This window comes from Ailuropoda melanoleuca, chromosome 2, assembly GCF_002007445.2.
Source record: "Ailuropoda melanoleuca isolate Jingjing chromosome 2, ASM200744v2, whole genome shotgun sequence".
NCBI classification, from domain to species: Eukaryota; Metazoa; Chordata; class Mammalia; order Carnivora; family Ursidae; genus Ailuropoda; species Ailuropoda melanoleuca.
In genome coordinates, this window is record NC_048219.1 from 27,368,173 (window position 1) to 27,384,272 (window position 16,100).

The following is a 16,100-nucleotide window of genomic DNA, read 5'->3' on the forward strand; positions in this document are numbered from 1 at the left end:
CTCAGTGTCTCATACATAACTGTACTTGTTGTCTTACTTAGTATGTTTATGAATTGACTTTATTCACCCAATGTGATCGTGAGCTTTGCGAGAGCAGGTACCTAATAGTAACATTTTTTTTCATGACTTTTGAGGCAGTAATTCTTATCCTGAGACCTCTAAAGTAATTCATACAGTAGAGCTGTCCAAGCTAAGGAAGGCATTTCAATATTTTTGGCTTTTAGCTAGATAGACTTCTACAGTGTGATAATACAAGCTATTTCATACTCACCAGAGGGCCCTGATAAAATTGGAAAACAAATTTTCATTTAATAAATACCTTTATTAAAAAAACAACTTTATAAACATGTCTTTCATAGTGAAACTTTGGGAATCAGTGTTCAGCCATTTCTGGCCTTATGTTAAGTAATAATGATTACTAAGAATATGATTGATTTATTGATAGAGAGTAATTAGTGAACTTTTTGTTTTAGGAAATGTTGTGGGCAACTTGGGACATTCCTTCTTCAGTCAGAGTTTCCTTGGCAGTAAAGAACATGGTGGATTCTTGTATGTGACATCTACCTACCAGTCACTGCAAGACCTAGTCCTCCCAACCCCACCTTACTTGTTTGGGATTCTCATCCAGAAATGGGAAACTCCTTGGGCTAAAGTGTTTCCCATCCGTCTAATGTTGAGACTTGGAGCTGAATATCGACGTAAGTAGTAAAATAGCTTCTTCTCTGCCCTATGACCAAGATGTGATGACTCTTTAAATAAAGGCCTGAGATATTCAGACCCCCTCACCTCCAGTGATACAGTCCAGCAGAGGTTTTTTGAAATAGCTTAGCTAAATTTGGTCATTGTCTTTACTTACTCTAGCTTTAACGGTGAGGAATAAAAATCTCAAATGAGGAAGTTAGTGATTATTTAATACCTTGTAAACTTACTGGTTTTATATAGTTCATTGATAAAAATTTGTTCATCTTCAGAAAAAATGTATTGGAATTTAACAAGTAATTTTTTACAGTATCTGTAGTGAACATTTTTTTTTTGTAATTTTGTTGGAACATAGTTATGACAAATTGTATCTTACATAACGTAACAGATACTGGAAACTAGTGGTGTAGAGATCACTCTCAGTTGGTAAAGTGAGCAATAGAAGAGCTTCCTTGCCCATGGTGGAACTCGTACAACTGAGTTGTGAGGGGTTTTTTTAAGACATTAAGGCCTAAATGCAAGCTTTATTTTAAACTATATTTTCACCTAATCAGAATTGCCATGGTCTAGGAATTGGACCATTTGAGTAAGGTTCTTAACTCTATGACTTACTAGCTCTGTACCTTTGGGCAAGTCACTCAATCTTTCAGTTTCTTCTGCAACTGGAAAAAATAATACTTGCCTTTTACATTATGTAAGATTGTTAAGAGGATCAAATAAGATAATGAACTATTTTATGCAGATAGCACAGTGTATTAATGTTTGCAGCAAGTCAGCTTCGTTCTTCCACTTATTCATTAAGTAAGAATTTAATAAAGGCCTACCATTTGTGACAAATCCTGGGAATTCAGAAATAGATAAGACATGGTTTATAGGCTCTTGAAACCTTTGTAAGGAAGATATACAGATATCATGATTACAGTAGTATATTGTGTTAAAATGCATGTTCAAAGTTAACAAAGTTCTTCTGGAGTTCCAAGATGGACTCTTGAATGAAGGAGTTGAATAAGAAACGTTTCTTGGACCAGTTTGCTTCTGGCCTGAATTGTAAAAGAGGCATATCAGTCAGCTAGATGAAGTAGGGAAAGGAAAGGATTGTAATCAGAGGAAACAACATGTATATCTTCCTGTCTTTACAGGCAGTTCACCCCATAAAGTTCAAGGAGTAAGCCAGCTAAGAGGTCACCTCATGTTTGGCTATTCTAAGGAGGATCCTGATTGGGAGGTATATAAGAGTGAACACAGAAGAATTAGGAGAGATTTGTTTCCCAGATCATATTAATCCAGTTTGAAGAAGAGCGCTTCCTAAGACTTTGTAGTTCATTTTTAAGACAGGTGCATCAAAAGGCTTATTCTTGTCATCAAAAGACTTACTCTGGTATGGTTTGTAGAAGGCTCAGAGTTTGTCTTTGATGCTACCATGCTAAATATTTTTGACCCCTAAATTTCATATGCTCTAAAACAGCTATTACAGTTATATTTTGAAAACTTTATGAACCATGATGTTTCTCTTTTACCAAAGTATTAAGCTGTCAAACTTAGTCTCATTATTTCTCATTTCCATAGTTTATCCATGCCCACTCTTCAGTGTCAGATTTCGGAAGCCATTGTTTGGAGAGACGGGGCATACCATCATGAATCTTCTTGCAGTAAGTTGGGGATTTTTATTTTCTTTTTCTTACTGGGGTTTATACAGGAGAAGGAAGAGAGGGCTTTCATTTTTTATTAATAGCCATACCCCTGCTGCTTCAGGCAGGTGGATATTTATGCTGTAGGAAAAGAACAGCATACATATTCTTTGGAAAGTATATGGAGCTTTGGAGTGGAAATAGTACGGATTTCAGCCCTTGATTATACACTTACTATCTAAGTGACCTCTCACAGGATTATTGGGAGGACTAGAGGTAATGTATAATTAAAGCACCTAGCATTCTGTCTTGTTTCTAAGCTTGCCGTCATATTGGTGTCCCCTTTGCCCAGGATTGCTCAGAGATTTATTCAAATACCTCAAGTGAGTAAGGTATTCATTCTTTTCTGATGGATTTGTGTATAGGTTGGGATTCAGACTTTATTCTTTTCCTTTCCACTGGGCTCCCCATGTGCCTTTGCCCTGGGCTCTCCCATGTGCCTTTGCGCATGCACAGGCTCTGACTCTGTTGACCAAGGATGTTGGTTGGCTTGGGCCCACCTTAGTGCTTTACGTGTGCACAAACTAACCTTTAACCTTAGTTAAATCTCTGGCTAGTCTGCCTGCTCGTTACCCCAAACAGGCTAGCAACCTAAGCTAACTGAGCTGCCGGCCCTCTGTTTTCACTAGCCACTGAGATTACCGCTGTAGCTGATACCACTCCAAGTAAGATCCTTCAAGTAGCAGAGCTTATTGTTTTCAGAAACTCTCTTGAACTACCTGAGAGGGCGAGGGCACAGCCCCAAGCAAGGTCACAGACTCAGCTCTACTGTGCTTGCTTGATGTTCAGTAGCTTTCATGCATAAACACATCTCCGTGTGTTGTATGCCTTTGGTCTAATTCCAGAGCATCATAGTGATTGTTTTTTAAAAACCGTTTACCCAGCTTTTTAGTTGCTTTTTGGGGAATGGATTTATTTCCTCACTCTGTCATGCAGTTGTTATAGTTTCAATTATGTTTTAAAGAGATTTAAATAATAAGAAAAACTCTTGTAGCTTTAACTATGTAGTTGCCATTTTCATTGACCTTCATTCCTTTGCGTAAATCTGTATTTCCATCTGGTGTCATTTTTCTTCTGCCCGAAAAATTTCCTATTACGTTTCTTGTGTGGGTCTCCTGGTGAGAAACTTGTTCGATATTTGCATTTCTAACAACATCTTTATTTTATCTTCATATTTCAAAGATATTTTTGCTGGATGTAGAATTCTAGGTTGGCCATTTTATTCTTTGAGTATTTTAAAGATGAATAATAATCACTCTACCGTCTTCTGGTTTGCATTGTTTCAGACAAGGAGTCTATTTTCCCTCTTTGTTCCTCTCTACATAATGTTTTTTCCTTCTCTGTTTGCTTTAAGATGTTTCTTTTTTATCACCGGTTTTGAGCAGCATGACTGTGTTCCTTGATGTGGTTTTTGTATGTGTGTTTCTTGTGCTTGGGGTTTGTTGAGTTTCTTAGTTTTGTGAGTTTATAGTTTTCATCAAATAACATTTTCTGTCTACCTCCTCCTCTCCTTCAGGGACTCTAATGTTACAGATTCATTAGGCTGCTTGAAATTGTTTCACAGCTCACTAATGCTCTTTTTTTTTCTTTTTCAGTCTTTTTTTTTTCCTCTTTGTGTTTCATTTTGGATGGTTTTTATTGTTGTGTCTTCAAGTTTAATAGTCTTTCCTTCTGCATTGTTAAAGCTGCCAGTTCCATCTTTTTGGGGGGAAGGCGGGTGATCTCATTGTAATTTTCATCTCTAGAAGTTTGACTTAGGTCTTTTTCAATATCCTGTATGCCTGTACTTAATTTTTTGAACATCTAGAATATGACCATAGTAACTAGTATAAGGTCCTTGTTTGGTAATTCTAACATCTCTATCAGTTCTAGTTCAGTTTCCATTGATTGACTACCCCCTTACTTTGAGTCATATTTTCCTGCTTCTTTGCAGGCTTGGTATTTTTAAATTTTTATTGGATGCCAAATATTATGGTTTTTCCTTGCTGGGTGCTGGGTATTTTTATATTCCTATAAATATTCTTGAGGTCTGTTACAAGTAAGGCAGTTAACTTACCTAGAAATAGTTTGATCCTTTCAAGTCTTGCTTTTAAGATTTGTAAGGTGGAACCAAAGTCTTGTTTACTACAGTACTAATTATTCCCCCACCTAAGGCAAGACCGTTCTGAGTACTTGTAATGACTCTGGCCCTATTTGGAATTAGGCCAAACTTCACAGATTAAAGGCACATTTCTTTACGAGGCTGTTGTTATTTTAGATACCAGCTTCAAGTTTAGGGGTTCCCAGGCTACCCATAACTTCTGACTAACTGGATACAAATGTTAGCATTCCCCACTGCCCTCTCAGTTTTGATAATTCACTGGAGTATTCACAGAACACCGCAAAGTATACTATACTTAATGATTACAATTTTATTATAGTAAGGAAATACAAATCACGGCCAGTCAAAAGAAGATACACGTAGTACAAAGTCTGGGAGGATCCCACACAAGAAGCTTCTGTGTCCTCTGGGACATGTCACTCTCCTGGTACATTGATAGGTAGCATGCACAGAGTAAGCACCTGAACTTTTGGGTCCTGAGTTTTTATTGGAGTTTCCTTACCTAGGCATGATTGATTGAGTCATTGGCCATGTGATTGTACTCGGTTTCCAGCCCACCTGATATCATGTGCTTCAAAGCCCCATCCTCTAATCACATGGTTGATCTTTCTGGGATGGCCAACCCCCATCCTGAGTCATCTTGTTAGCATAAACTATAAGGACCCACCTTGAGTCACTAAATTAACATAGACTATCAGGGATCCACCACTGAATAACAAAGACACTCCTATCACTCAGGACATTTGGGGGTTTAGAGGCTACCTCTCAGAAACCAGGAGCAAAGGCTAGACAAATTCTTTGTCATATAATAATATTTGTATTATAACTGAGCCAGCCAGGCACCCCCAGAAGTAAAACTTTTGAAATTATATTTTAATCTGTAAGATTTCTCTCTTTCTTTCTCTCTGTCTCTTTTTGCCTCCCTCCCTCTCTCCCTCCTTCTACTCCAGTCCCCATCCCTTTGTCACTCCCTGGCAACTTTTGTTTTTAGTCACATTTTTGACAAGGTAATTTTTCTTACTAATTATAATCTGCTTTAGAACAAAAAGGAGATATTTATCGTGTAATCTAGTAGCATAGACTGATATTTATCTTATAATCTGGTAGATAAACTAGCAAAAACTAGTAATCTAGTTTTTATGGCCTATATCAGTTCACTTATACAAATTTCAGTGGATTATCTACTGAACTATCTTGCTCTCCATCACCACTGTTAGGGAGGAAGATTTTTTCTCTACCTTTCAAAGATACTTCCAGCTGGTCTAAGAATTAAATTGACATGAGACATTAACAGGAGAAAATTAAATTTAACTTTGGATATATGAGATCCTCACACACACGAGGGGTTCGAAGACAGAAAGGTAAAATGAGTTATATATACCATCCTGAGCTAAGGAATGGGATAGGGGCCTGGGGCTTCCAAAGGGAGGAGGGCAATTCACAAGGCTATAGGTTAAGAGCAGATGTTTGATAATTAGATATTTGCCCTACCATACAGATGGGTCACTCAGATAGAATTTATCTCTGGTAATAACTCTAATTCTGGGAAAGCCCCTCAGTTTAGATTCTTCTAGGTGGTTTAGACAAGGGCAAAAGTTTCTCTTGAGCCTACAGGGTCTCAATTGCCTTCAGTTCAAAGTGGCACATTTGGAGGAGACTTGTTTTAAACCCCTTTATCCCCTTCTCTGTCTCTAGATTACTAGGATTTACAATCTGTTGATTCTAACACTTTTCCATTGTCTCTCGCTCCCCTTGCTTTTGCCTATTTTAAGATTCCATGGTTTCATAATTAAAATCACTTTGTTTGGGGGACATAATTCTAGTTTCTCTCTCTCTCTCTTACCCTCTCTTGTGGTGGCCTGGCAAAATGTAAACCCTAGTTAAATTTACCTTTCTTAAAAAAAAATTCATTTATATACAGTAAAATTCACCTTTTGTGGAGTATACGTCTAAGACTTTTAACAAATGTAAAGAATTAGGTTAGCACCGCTGTTGCAATTAAGATATAGAACAGTTCTGTCACTCCAGAAAATTTGCTGGTGCACCCCATTGATCCTCTGTCCCTATAGTTTTAGCTTTTTCAGACTGTCATATAATTAGAATTATACAATATGTAGCCTTTTCAGTCTGGCTTCTTTTACTTATCATCATGCATTTGAGATTCATCTGTGTTGTTATGTATGTTGTTGGGGAGGAAATAATCTTTTTCCTCTACTTATCTTTGGTTCTTTGGCTGAGGCCCTATAAATTAGTCTGGCCAAAGAGTGATTAACAGAGGCATATTTGGGGGTGGCATATTCTGGTAACCTTCAATATCAATAGTTCATTCATCTTTACTGCTTTGTAGTATTCAGTTGTATGTATTAACCGCAGTTTATCTATTTACCTGTTGATGGATCTGTGGGTTGTTTCTTGTTTTTAGTAACTATGAATAAAGCTGTTGTAAACATTCACGTATGACATTTTGAGTGAACATTAGTTTTCCTTTCTCTTGGGTGAATACCTGGGAATAGGGTAATTGAGACATATTGTACATTTAGTGTTATAAAGAACTGTGAAACTTTTTTCCAACATGCCTGTAGTAGTGTGCAGTCACAAGGAATGTGTAAGAATTCTTTCTTTCTGGTTTTTTTTTTGGTCAACACTTGTTATTTCTCTTTTTGTTTTTAGTTTTTGCCATTCCAGTAGAAGTTTAGTGGTCCTAATTTTTGTGATTTTAATTTGTGTGCTTCCTATGATGAATGGTTCAGAGCATTTTTTTCATGTGCTAATTTGCCTCTTTATGTTTTCTTCAGCAAATCTTCGGATTTTTGCCCATTTAAAAAATATGGTTGTTATTTTCTTGTTGAGTTTTGAGAGTTTTTCATGTATTCTGAATAAAAGTCCTTTGGTAGATTTGTATCATTTGTTATATTTTCTCCCAGCCTACGGTTTATCTTTTTATTCTCTTAACAGTGTCTTTCACAGAACAAAAGTTTTTAATTTTGTTTAAGTTCATTTTCTTTCTTTTTTTTTTTTAAGATTTAATTTATTTATTTGAGAGAGGGAGTGCAAAAGAAGGGGGGAGGGGCAGAGGGAGAGGGAGAAGCAAGCTCCCTGCTGAGCAGGGAGCCTGAGAGACCCAGGACCCCGGGATCATGACCTGAGCCGAAGGCAGATGCTTAACTGACTGAGCCACCCAAACACCCCTAAAATTCAATTTCTTAATTTTTTATGGAGCATGCTTTTTGTATGATATCTAAGAACTTATTGACTAGAAAGACATCACAAATATTTTCTCCCATGTTTCTTTGTAGAAGGCTTATAGTTTTATTTTTATGTTTTATATTTAGGTCTATGGTCCATTTTTAGTTAATTTTTGTTTATGATTGTGAGGCTTTGTTAAAAACTTTTTTTCATTCAAATGTCCAATTGTTCTAGTACCATTTGTCGAAATGGTACTCATTTCTTCATTTACTTGCCTTTACACCCTGATCAAAAGTCAGTTGGTGCACCTGGGTGGCTCAGTCAGTTAAGCCACTGACTCTTGGTTTCAGCTCAGGGCATGATCTCAGGGTCCTAAGATCAAGCCCCTTATGGGGCTCTGCACAGAGATTCTGCCCCCCCCCAGTCCTCCCATTCCCCCACTTACATTCTTTCTCTCTCTAAAATAAATAAAATATTTTTTTAAAGAAGTCAATTGACCATACCTGTGTGAATCTACTCCTTCCTTCATTGATAATTTTATCCAAGCCTGAATGTCGATGAAGACAAAAAGAGTAGCCTATTCAATGCTCTCACTTTAGATTCGTGACCAATACCATTAAAGAAGCTCTCAGACTTACCTGGCACTCTTTCCTGGTGCATAACACATTCCTATTCTCATGTTTTCTCAAATTTCCAGTCCTCTTCTCCTTTTCTCACTTTCAGCTGATGACTCAGCCCCAATTTCCTTGAGTAAATAGAAGCAGTCAAAGACAATTTTCACACCGTTCCATGCAACAACTTACCAGTATCTATACATTTTCTTTTCTTAGCTTCTAGGACACCTTTCTTTCTTGGTTCTTCCGCAGACTTCCAACTGGCCACTCTCCCCTTCCCATCCTGTTCTGCCTCTCAGTTAGTGGCAGTGCAGTCTTGTAGTTGCCCAGTCCGTACAATTCAGAATATCTTTGATTCTTCTCTTTTTCCACATTCCACATTCAGTCCAGTGACAGATATTGTCAGTTCCCTATTCAGAATTTATCTAGAATCTGATAACTTCTCATCACCTTTTAAACTGTTAATACTTTGGCCCAGGTTATCACTGTCTCTTGGCTGAATTATTTTTATATGTTTTTCTGATCTCCTTTCTTCTCTCCTTGTTCCCTTACCTTCTATTCTTTACAGAGAAGTTAGACATCTGTTAAAATAGGTCAAAAACCTTCTCACAGTAAAGGCAAATGACCTTATGGTGGCCTACAAAACTCTGTGAAATCTAGCTTTATGCTGTCACTTTGACCAGAACTCCTGCCGCTCTTGTTCAGTTTCCTTCAGCTACACTGGATGTGGTGTGTGTATGTGTGTATGTTTTACCCTACAGATACTCATTGAGTGCCTAGGCTGTTCCAGGCATTTGGGATATAACAAGAAGAAACCAAGTGAGAATCCCTGCCCTCTTGGAGCTTACTTTAGAGGGAGGAGACAGTTAATGATGGGGTTGTGGAATACAGGTGAGGTTCAGTGGGGTGGAGTGCTGAGCCAACGACTAAGAAAGAATTCTTGAGATGTCTTTGGTGCAAAATGGTGGTTTATTAAAGCACGGGGACAGGACCCGTGGGCGGGAAGAGCTGCTGCCCCCGGTTGTGAGGGGTGTCTGATTATAGACTGTGGGGTTGGGGGATGTAAGGAAAAATGGAGGTTGAGAAAGTACTTTCATATGTTAAAGAAGACTCACAGGATACCGGAGGCCTTTCCATTGTCAATTTAAGGTTGTTTTTCCCTCTAGCAAGGCATTAGCATTAAGATAGTTGGGAACTTCCTGGAGGCTGCAGATTATAAGGACATTTAATTGTATCCACATTTCCTTCTGGAAGCTAGGTTATTGATAGAAGTGCTTTGTTCTTGTAGACTGCTAAGACATTTGTAAACTGGGGGAGACTCAAGTCTTGCAGGATTGTGGTGTCTATAGGTTAACTATTTCTTTGTCCTTTAGGGCAGCCAGGAGTACCTGAGAAATGTCACATACATCCCATGTGGGGGGGGCGGTTTGCGAGGTGTCAGTTCCTGCTTTGTCCTCAGCTTGCTTTCTGTTCATCATTAACAAATACAGAAAATCTTAAGTGGTGATAAAGCCGAGTAATAAATGTTCAAATATTTGTTTAATATTGTATATAAGGTGTATATGAGACTGTTAGGTCTACTTTCTTATGAGAGTTTACAGTCTAATTAGAGAACTAGAATATACACATTAGAGTTTTCATTATACATTTCCTTATTATTTAAATTAATGAGATCTCTTAATTTTCACATTCTTTCCGTTTGTGCTGCTTTTATTACTATAAATCAAATCCTGCCATCAATGAATTCTTTATTCCACTTCAGTCTGCTTTTTCCCAGTGATGTGGTTTTGGAATATAGGTGAGGTTCAGTGGTGTGAGGTCCGGACCCTATGACCAAGAAAGAATTCTTGAGATGTCTTTGGTGCAAAATGGTGGTTTCATTAAAGCACAGGGACAGGACCCGTGGTGGGGAAGAGCTGCTGCCCCGGGGTTGTGAGGGGTAGCTGATTACATACTTGGGAGTTGGGAGAGGTAAGGAAAAGGGGAGGTTTCAAAAGAACTTTCATTTGCTAAAGAGGACCTACAAGATAATGGAGGTCTTGCCATTGTCAGGTTAAGGTTGTTTACCCCCCTAGTAAGGCATTAACATTAAGATAGTTGGGATATTCCTGGAAGAAAGTCACACATGTCCCACCCAGGAGTGGGGGGTTGGGGGAGGTTGCTTGGTGTCAGCTTATGCTTTATCCACAGCTTGCCTTCTTTCCCCTCATCACCAGGACTTCAGAAATTATCAATATACATTGCCAGTAGTTCAAGGTTTGGTGGTTGATATGGAAGTTCGAAAAACCACTATCAAAATTCCCAGCAACAGATATAATGAGGTAAGATTTACCATGAAGGCATATTTTTCGATGTTAAATACACAAATGAAAATGAAAAATACGTGATTATATATAAATTTCATTTTTTAATTGACAGTGACATCCAGTTCATAATACTATATGACTTAGATCAGTGATGAGGAATTTCATGACAGAAAATCCAGATGTTAGGTTTGTGATTTATTTAGTCATTAGTTGTGTCATTGATTGTGCTTTTGATACCATGATAATCAGTGATAGATTTGCATTTCGATTAAGGTATAAAATTAACTTTATATCTGTAACGTTAGTGGTGGAATCTTTTCATTTTTCCCTCTTATTTTAAGTATATATTATTTTTGACAATACTTAACATTTAAGCATTAACACCCAAAATGAATTTTAAGTAAGGTTTCAGAAGCAAATAAATGATTGCATTTTGAATTAAGCTGTATTTTGTAACTATAATGAAATTTTGCATACTGTACACCCATTACAGAATTATGTAAACAGTGCTCTTTACCTATATGCCATGGAAGTCTTTCTTTACTTTTTTTTTATTTCATAAAAATACCTTATTGTTTAAAACAAAATGTAGTTTTTATAAACAAGGAATTTGGAGCCGAAGTCCTCCACCTATTTTGTCCTGGGAATTCTCAGCTTTCTGCATTTCTCTTCGGTGGCTGCTTAAGATTCTTTAGTTGATCAGAGTGGCTTTAGCTGCAGGTTTTGAACCTATTAAAATGCAGATTCAATGGAAGGTCAGTAATTCTTTTTTTTTTCTTTTTTTAAAATTTAAATTCAATTAACTAACATATAATGTATTATTAGTTTCAGAGGTAGAGTTCAGTGATTCATCAGTCTTATATAATACCCATTGCTCATTACATCACGTGCCCTCTTTAATGTCCTTCACCCAGTTGCCCCATCCCCTCTACCCCCCTCCCCTCCAGCAACCCTCAGTTTGTTTCCTAAGATTAAGCAACTCATGATTTGTCTCCTTCTCTGATTTCGCCTTGTTTTATTTTTCCCCTCTTGCCCTGTGGTCCTCTGCTTAGTTTCTTAAATTCCGCATATCAGGGAGATAATATGATAATTGTCTTTCTCTGATTGACTTACTTCGCTTAGTATGACACCGTCTAGTTCCATCCACGTCATTGCAAATGGCAAGAAAAAGGTCTGTCTTAAATTTAAAAGTCTTAAAATCGTTGTAAAATGTCCAACAGTAATCATTATGGTTTACAAGAAAAATCTTATTTTGAAACATAGTTTGATATAATAATGGTTAAAATTTGTGATTTTTTAAAAAAGATTTTGTCAGAGAGAAAGAAAGTGTGCATGAGTGCACATAAGGGGGTGGGGTGGCAGGCAGAGGGAGAGAGAGAAGCAGACTCCCTGCTGAGCGAGAAGCCCAATGTAGGACTGGATCCCAGGACCCTGGGATCATGACCTTGAGCGGAAGGCAGATGCTTAACCGACTGAGCCACCCAGGCATCCCAAAATTTGTTATTTTATTAGAAGGATGGTAAGTCTGCAACTCCTTCCACTATTTCTTGGTATAATGTAAATTGCCTTTTTCCCTCTTTTTTTCATTTTTTCCCCTTCTTTCTTTTTTTCCCCTTCATTCAGCCACTTCTTAATCATTCATTTGTACATTCAAACATTTTGTACTTTCACTTAGAATCAGGTAAATGTCTTACTGGATTTATAAACTCGGGAGAATGAGTTTTATGAGAATGACCTATGTGAAGAAAGCTTTAACCCATGGCTTTCAAGGCAATGGCTTTTTTTAGACAGTAGAAAATAGTAGCTAGAATGTGTGCTTTATTTTTTTCTGTGATACAATTAGCAGTTTTTATCTATTAGATTGTCCTTCCTTGGAATAGCAAATAGTAATAGACTAGATTAGGTCGTGTCAAATCTTTAAAATGAACTGATTTTTATATAATCTGTGCCCTAAAGAGTCTTAAAAGAGATATGCTTTGAAAACACGTTTATTTCTCAAATTTAAAGTTTTATTATTTATTTCACAAACATTTATTAAATATATTCTGTGATATGAAGTATAAAGATGAGTTAAGAACATTATGCTTGCCTTCTGGGAGCTTATTGTCTGGAAGTAAAGATGATCAGATGTCATCCTCAAGCAGGTAATATACATTGTTAACCTTGGTGTTTGCAAGATGGTGCTTGGGAATTGGATCTGTTTTTAAAAGTATATCTGTAAAAAGCTGTGAGGCCTCCATAGTTATTTCATTACCGACCTAGGACATTTATGACAACAACTGCCATTTATATTACCTGTCTTTATCTGCGTCCTAGGTTTATGGTTGTGCAGGTTCAGATATCTTTTTCAAAAACAGTAACTGTATTTTTTGTTGTTTATTGAATTTCATTTTCAATAAAATTTACCAACTACATATTATTTATTTTTCTTATTTGGTTTAGCAGACTGATTTCCGTTCTAATTCAATTTTTATTTCAACTCATATTTTATGTTTGTTTATTTCAACTCAGTTCAATGTTTCTCTCACAGTCTTGGACATTGAAATTGTGTTGCTAATAATTCTGCTTCACTTTTTAGTTGAAAAAAGTAATTTCTTATATATTATTTACTCATGATAGTATTCCATTTTTCCTTTTGTTTACTCTTCTTTGATTGATACCCATAGCCTCCCTTATTTTCTACATTGTTCTCTTTTGCTCTAAAGCCTTTGCACAAGCTATTTTCTTACTGATGAACACTTTCCCTGTTCATTACCTGCCTAACTCTCACTCATTTTTCAGGTGTCCGCTTAGATTACAGATAATATCGCTTTCAGTTAACCCCCAACTGGGGAGTTACAAACATCTCTGGAATTCTACACATAATGTGTGTGTAATGCTCATTATATTTGTAATTCCCTCTTCAGTTTCTGTTTTCTCTACCGGACTTATTTTTATGAGGAACTAGGTCTGCCTTGTTTACCACTGTATCATTAGCAGACTGCCTAGTAAAAAGTAATTGCACGAGAGATATCTACTGAATGAAGACATGAAACAGAACTAGTATAGATAATGTGAAAACAAGTGCTGAAACTTACTGCAAGTTTACTAGAAGTTTAGAGAAAGAGAGCTCTAGTAAATGGAGCAGTCAGGAATGTTCCTTTATTTCCTGTTGATCCTGAATCCCTAACAGCTAGAGCAGCGTGTTCCATGTAGGACAGGTTTGTAAATGTTCATGTAAATGTCTTATAAATGTAAATGAATAAAAGATTTGAAATGGACAGTGAATGATGTTTAAGCACTAGAAAGAGAAGGATGGAAAATGAAAAGTGAAAAAGGTGATAGATGCCTGCAGAAAAAAAGTTGGGAAAGCACCAGGAATAGACGTGTTTTGAGAGGATGGTAGATTACAACAGCCTGCCCAGCGTAGAAGAGGCTAAAGTAGACTGAGAGGTAAAGTTGTACAAAGAGACTGCTGGGTTTTCAAAGGCCTTCAGAAATCTGGCAGAGGAATCTAGACTTTAATATGATGATCTGTAAATAGATTTTATAGGTTCTAAAGCAGAGAATTGACTTAATCAAAGTGAGCTATAGAAACCTGAGTTTTGGCAGCTTATATGTAAACTATGAAGAGAGGGGGCCACTAAGGAAAGTTTTTAAGCTTAGAACGCTAGAAGACGGTACTTCTGACAGCATGGAAAATTTAATAAATGAAGTAGTCTTTGTATATAAATTCTCTAATCTCCTTCAAGGCCACTCAAGCTCTCTCTCACTTTAGGTAACTCTACTTGTGTTACAGTGATGAGGTTATTTTGATCATTGTATTAACTAACATGGGTTTTAGTTATATTAAGTTAACATTATAACACTTATTGAAGGTATTCTATGTAGCAGGCACTATGTATTTTTACATGGTCTCTATGAGATTAGTATGTCCAGTTCCTTTTAATAGATGAAGATATTAAGGCATAGAACTAGCATGTGGTGGAGCCGTAATCAAACCCAGGCAGTCTGATTCCAGTGTCCTTACTCCGAGCCATTATACTAAACTGATTTTTATAGACATCATTTTAACAATTATCAGTATGACTTTAGGGCCTTTACAGAGGTAATCAAATGTAAATGAAGCCATTAGAATGAGCCCTAGTCCAGTATAACTGATGTCCTTATAAGAAGGGAAAATTTGGACCCAGACACTCACAAAGGGAAGGTGATATAGAAAGACATAAGGAGAGGATGACCACCTACAAGTCAAGGAGAGAAGCCCAGAGCAAATCCTTCTTTTGTAGCCCTTAAATGGAACCAGTTCTGCAACATCTTGATTTTGGACTTTCAGCCTCCAGAACTGTGAGACAATAAATTTCTGTTGTTGAAGCCATCCACTCTGTGCTACATTGTTAGAGCAGTTCTGGCACATTCACACACAGGTCTGCTTTAAGTAGCTAAATGTGAAAACGAAATAAGTAAAAAAAAGAATGGAAAAAGGGCAATGGGGCAGAGAAATTGAGCTCTGTGATTGCCCTACTTTACTGTCTGGTGTTTTGAGGCCATAGTTTTGGTAGGGGAAACCCAAACTGAACCTAGAGGTCTCACCGAGTTGAAGAGAGAGTTGAAAATGTAGGGAGGTCGTGATGGCTAGAATTTGCAAAACAAATTACTGGAAATTAAAGAACTTTGTAGAGATGTACAGGAGGTTCCCACTGTGTCTTCAGCTGACTACTAATAAGTACTGGAAGTGAGAAAAGCACTGGAAAGGTACAGGTAAAACAATTCCCACGGGGCCAGGCATAGTTTGTATTCTTACCAGGTGAAATGAACTAAGGGCAGATTATTCCTGCCGAACCAAGTTTTCCATAAGTTCAGGTTGCTCTGATCCTACCTATCAAGCTTAAAAGAAGTCTTTTTTTTTTTTTTAAAGATTTTTATTTATTTATTTGACAGAGATAGAGACAGCCAGCTAGAGAGGGAACACAAGCAGGGGGAGTGGGAGAGGAAGAAGCAGGCTCATAGCAGAGGAGCCTGATGTGGGGCTCGATCCCATAACGCCGGGATCATGCCCTGAGCCGAAGGCAGACGCTTAACCGCTGTGCCACCCACGCGCCCCTAAGAGAAAGTCTTAATAGGATCAAGGCACAAGCATGTTAAGGACAGACATGGAAAATATCAAAAGACACAAATCACACTTCAAGAAATGAAAATGACAATGAAATGAAAAATATGCTGGATGAAATTAATGGTAGATTAGATACTGCTGAAGAAAAAGTAGTAAACTTAAAAACAGCAATAGAAATTATCCAAAATGAGACACAAAGAAAAAAGACTGAAAAATTAAATGAACAGCACATGATTGAGCTGTGGGAGATGTTAGTTGGCCTAGCACTATAAGTGAAGTCCTCAAAGGAGAGAAGAGGTGAGTAGACAGCAAGTATTTGAAAACTCAGTGATCAAAAATTTTATAAATTAGAATATAAACCCTTATATTCAAGAAGCTCAATGAATTCCAGGTGTAGAAAACATGATGAGAACT

General features: G+C 37.2%; 1 protein-coding gene across 3 annotated transcripts in view; it reads left to right on the forward strand.

The window, feature by feature from the left end:
• ZFYVE9 (zinc finger FYVE-type containing 9) overlaps nucleotides 1-16,100 on the forward strand; it is a 176,386-nt gene that overhangs the window by 132,675 nt on the left and 27,611 nt on the right. For all 3 annotated transcript variants that reach the window (XM_034652679.1, XM_034652673.1, XM_034652666.1), the window contains 3 exons: nucleotides 474-698; nucleotides 2,266-2,348; nucleotides 10,505-10,609. In XM_034652679.1, coding sequence (XP_034508570.1) covers nucleotides 474-698; nucleotides 2,266-2,348; nucleotides 10,505-10,609 — 413 coding nt within the window. The remainder of the gene's footprint in view (nucleotides 1-473; nucleotides 699-2,265; nucleotides 2,349-10,504; nucleotides 10,610-16,100) is intronic.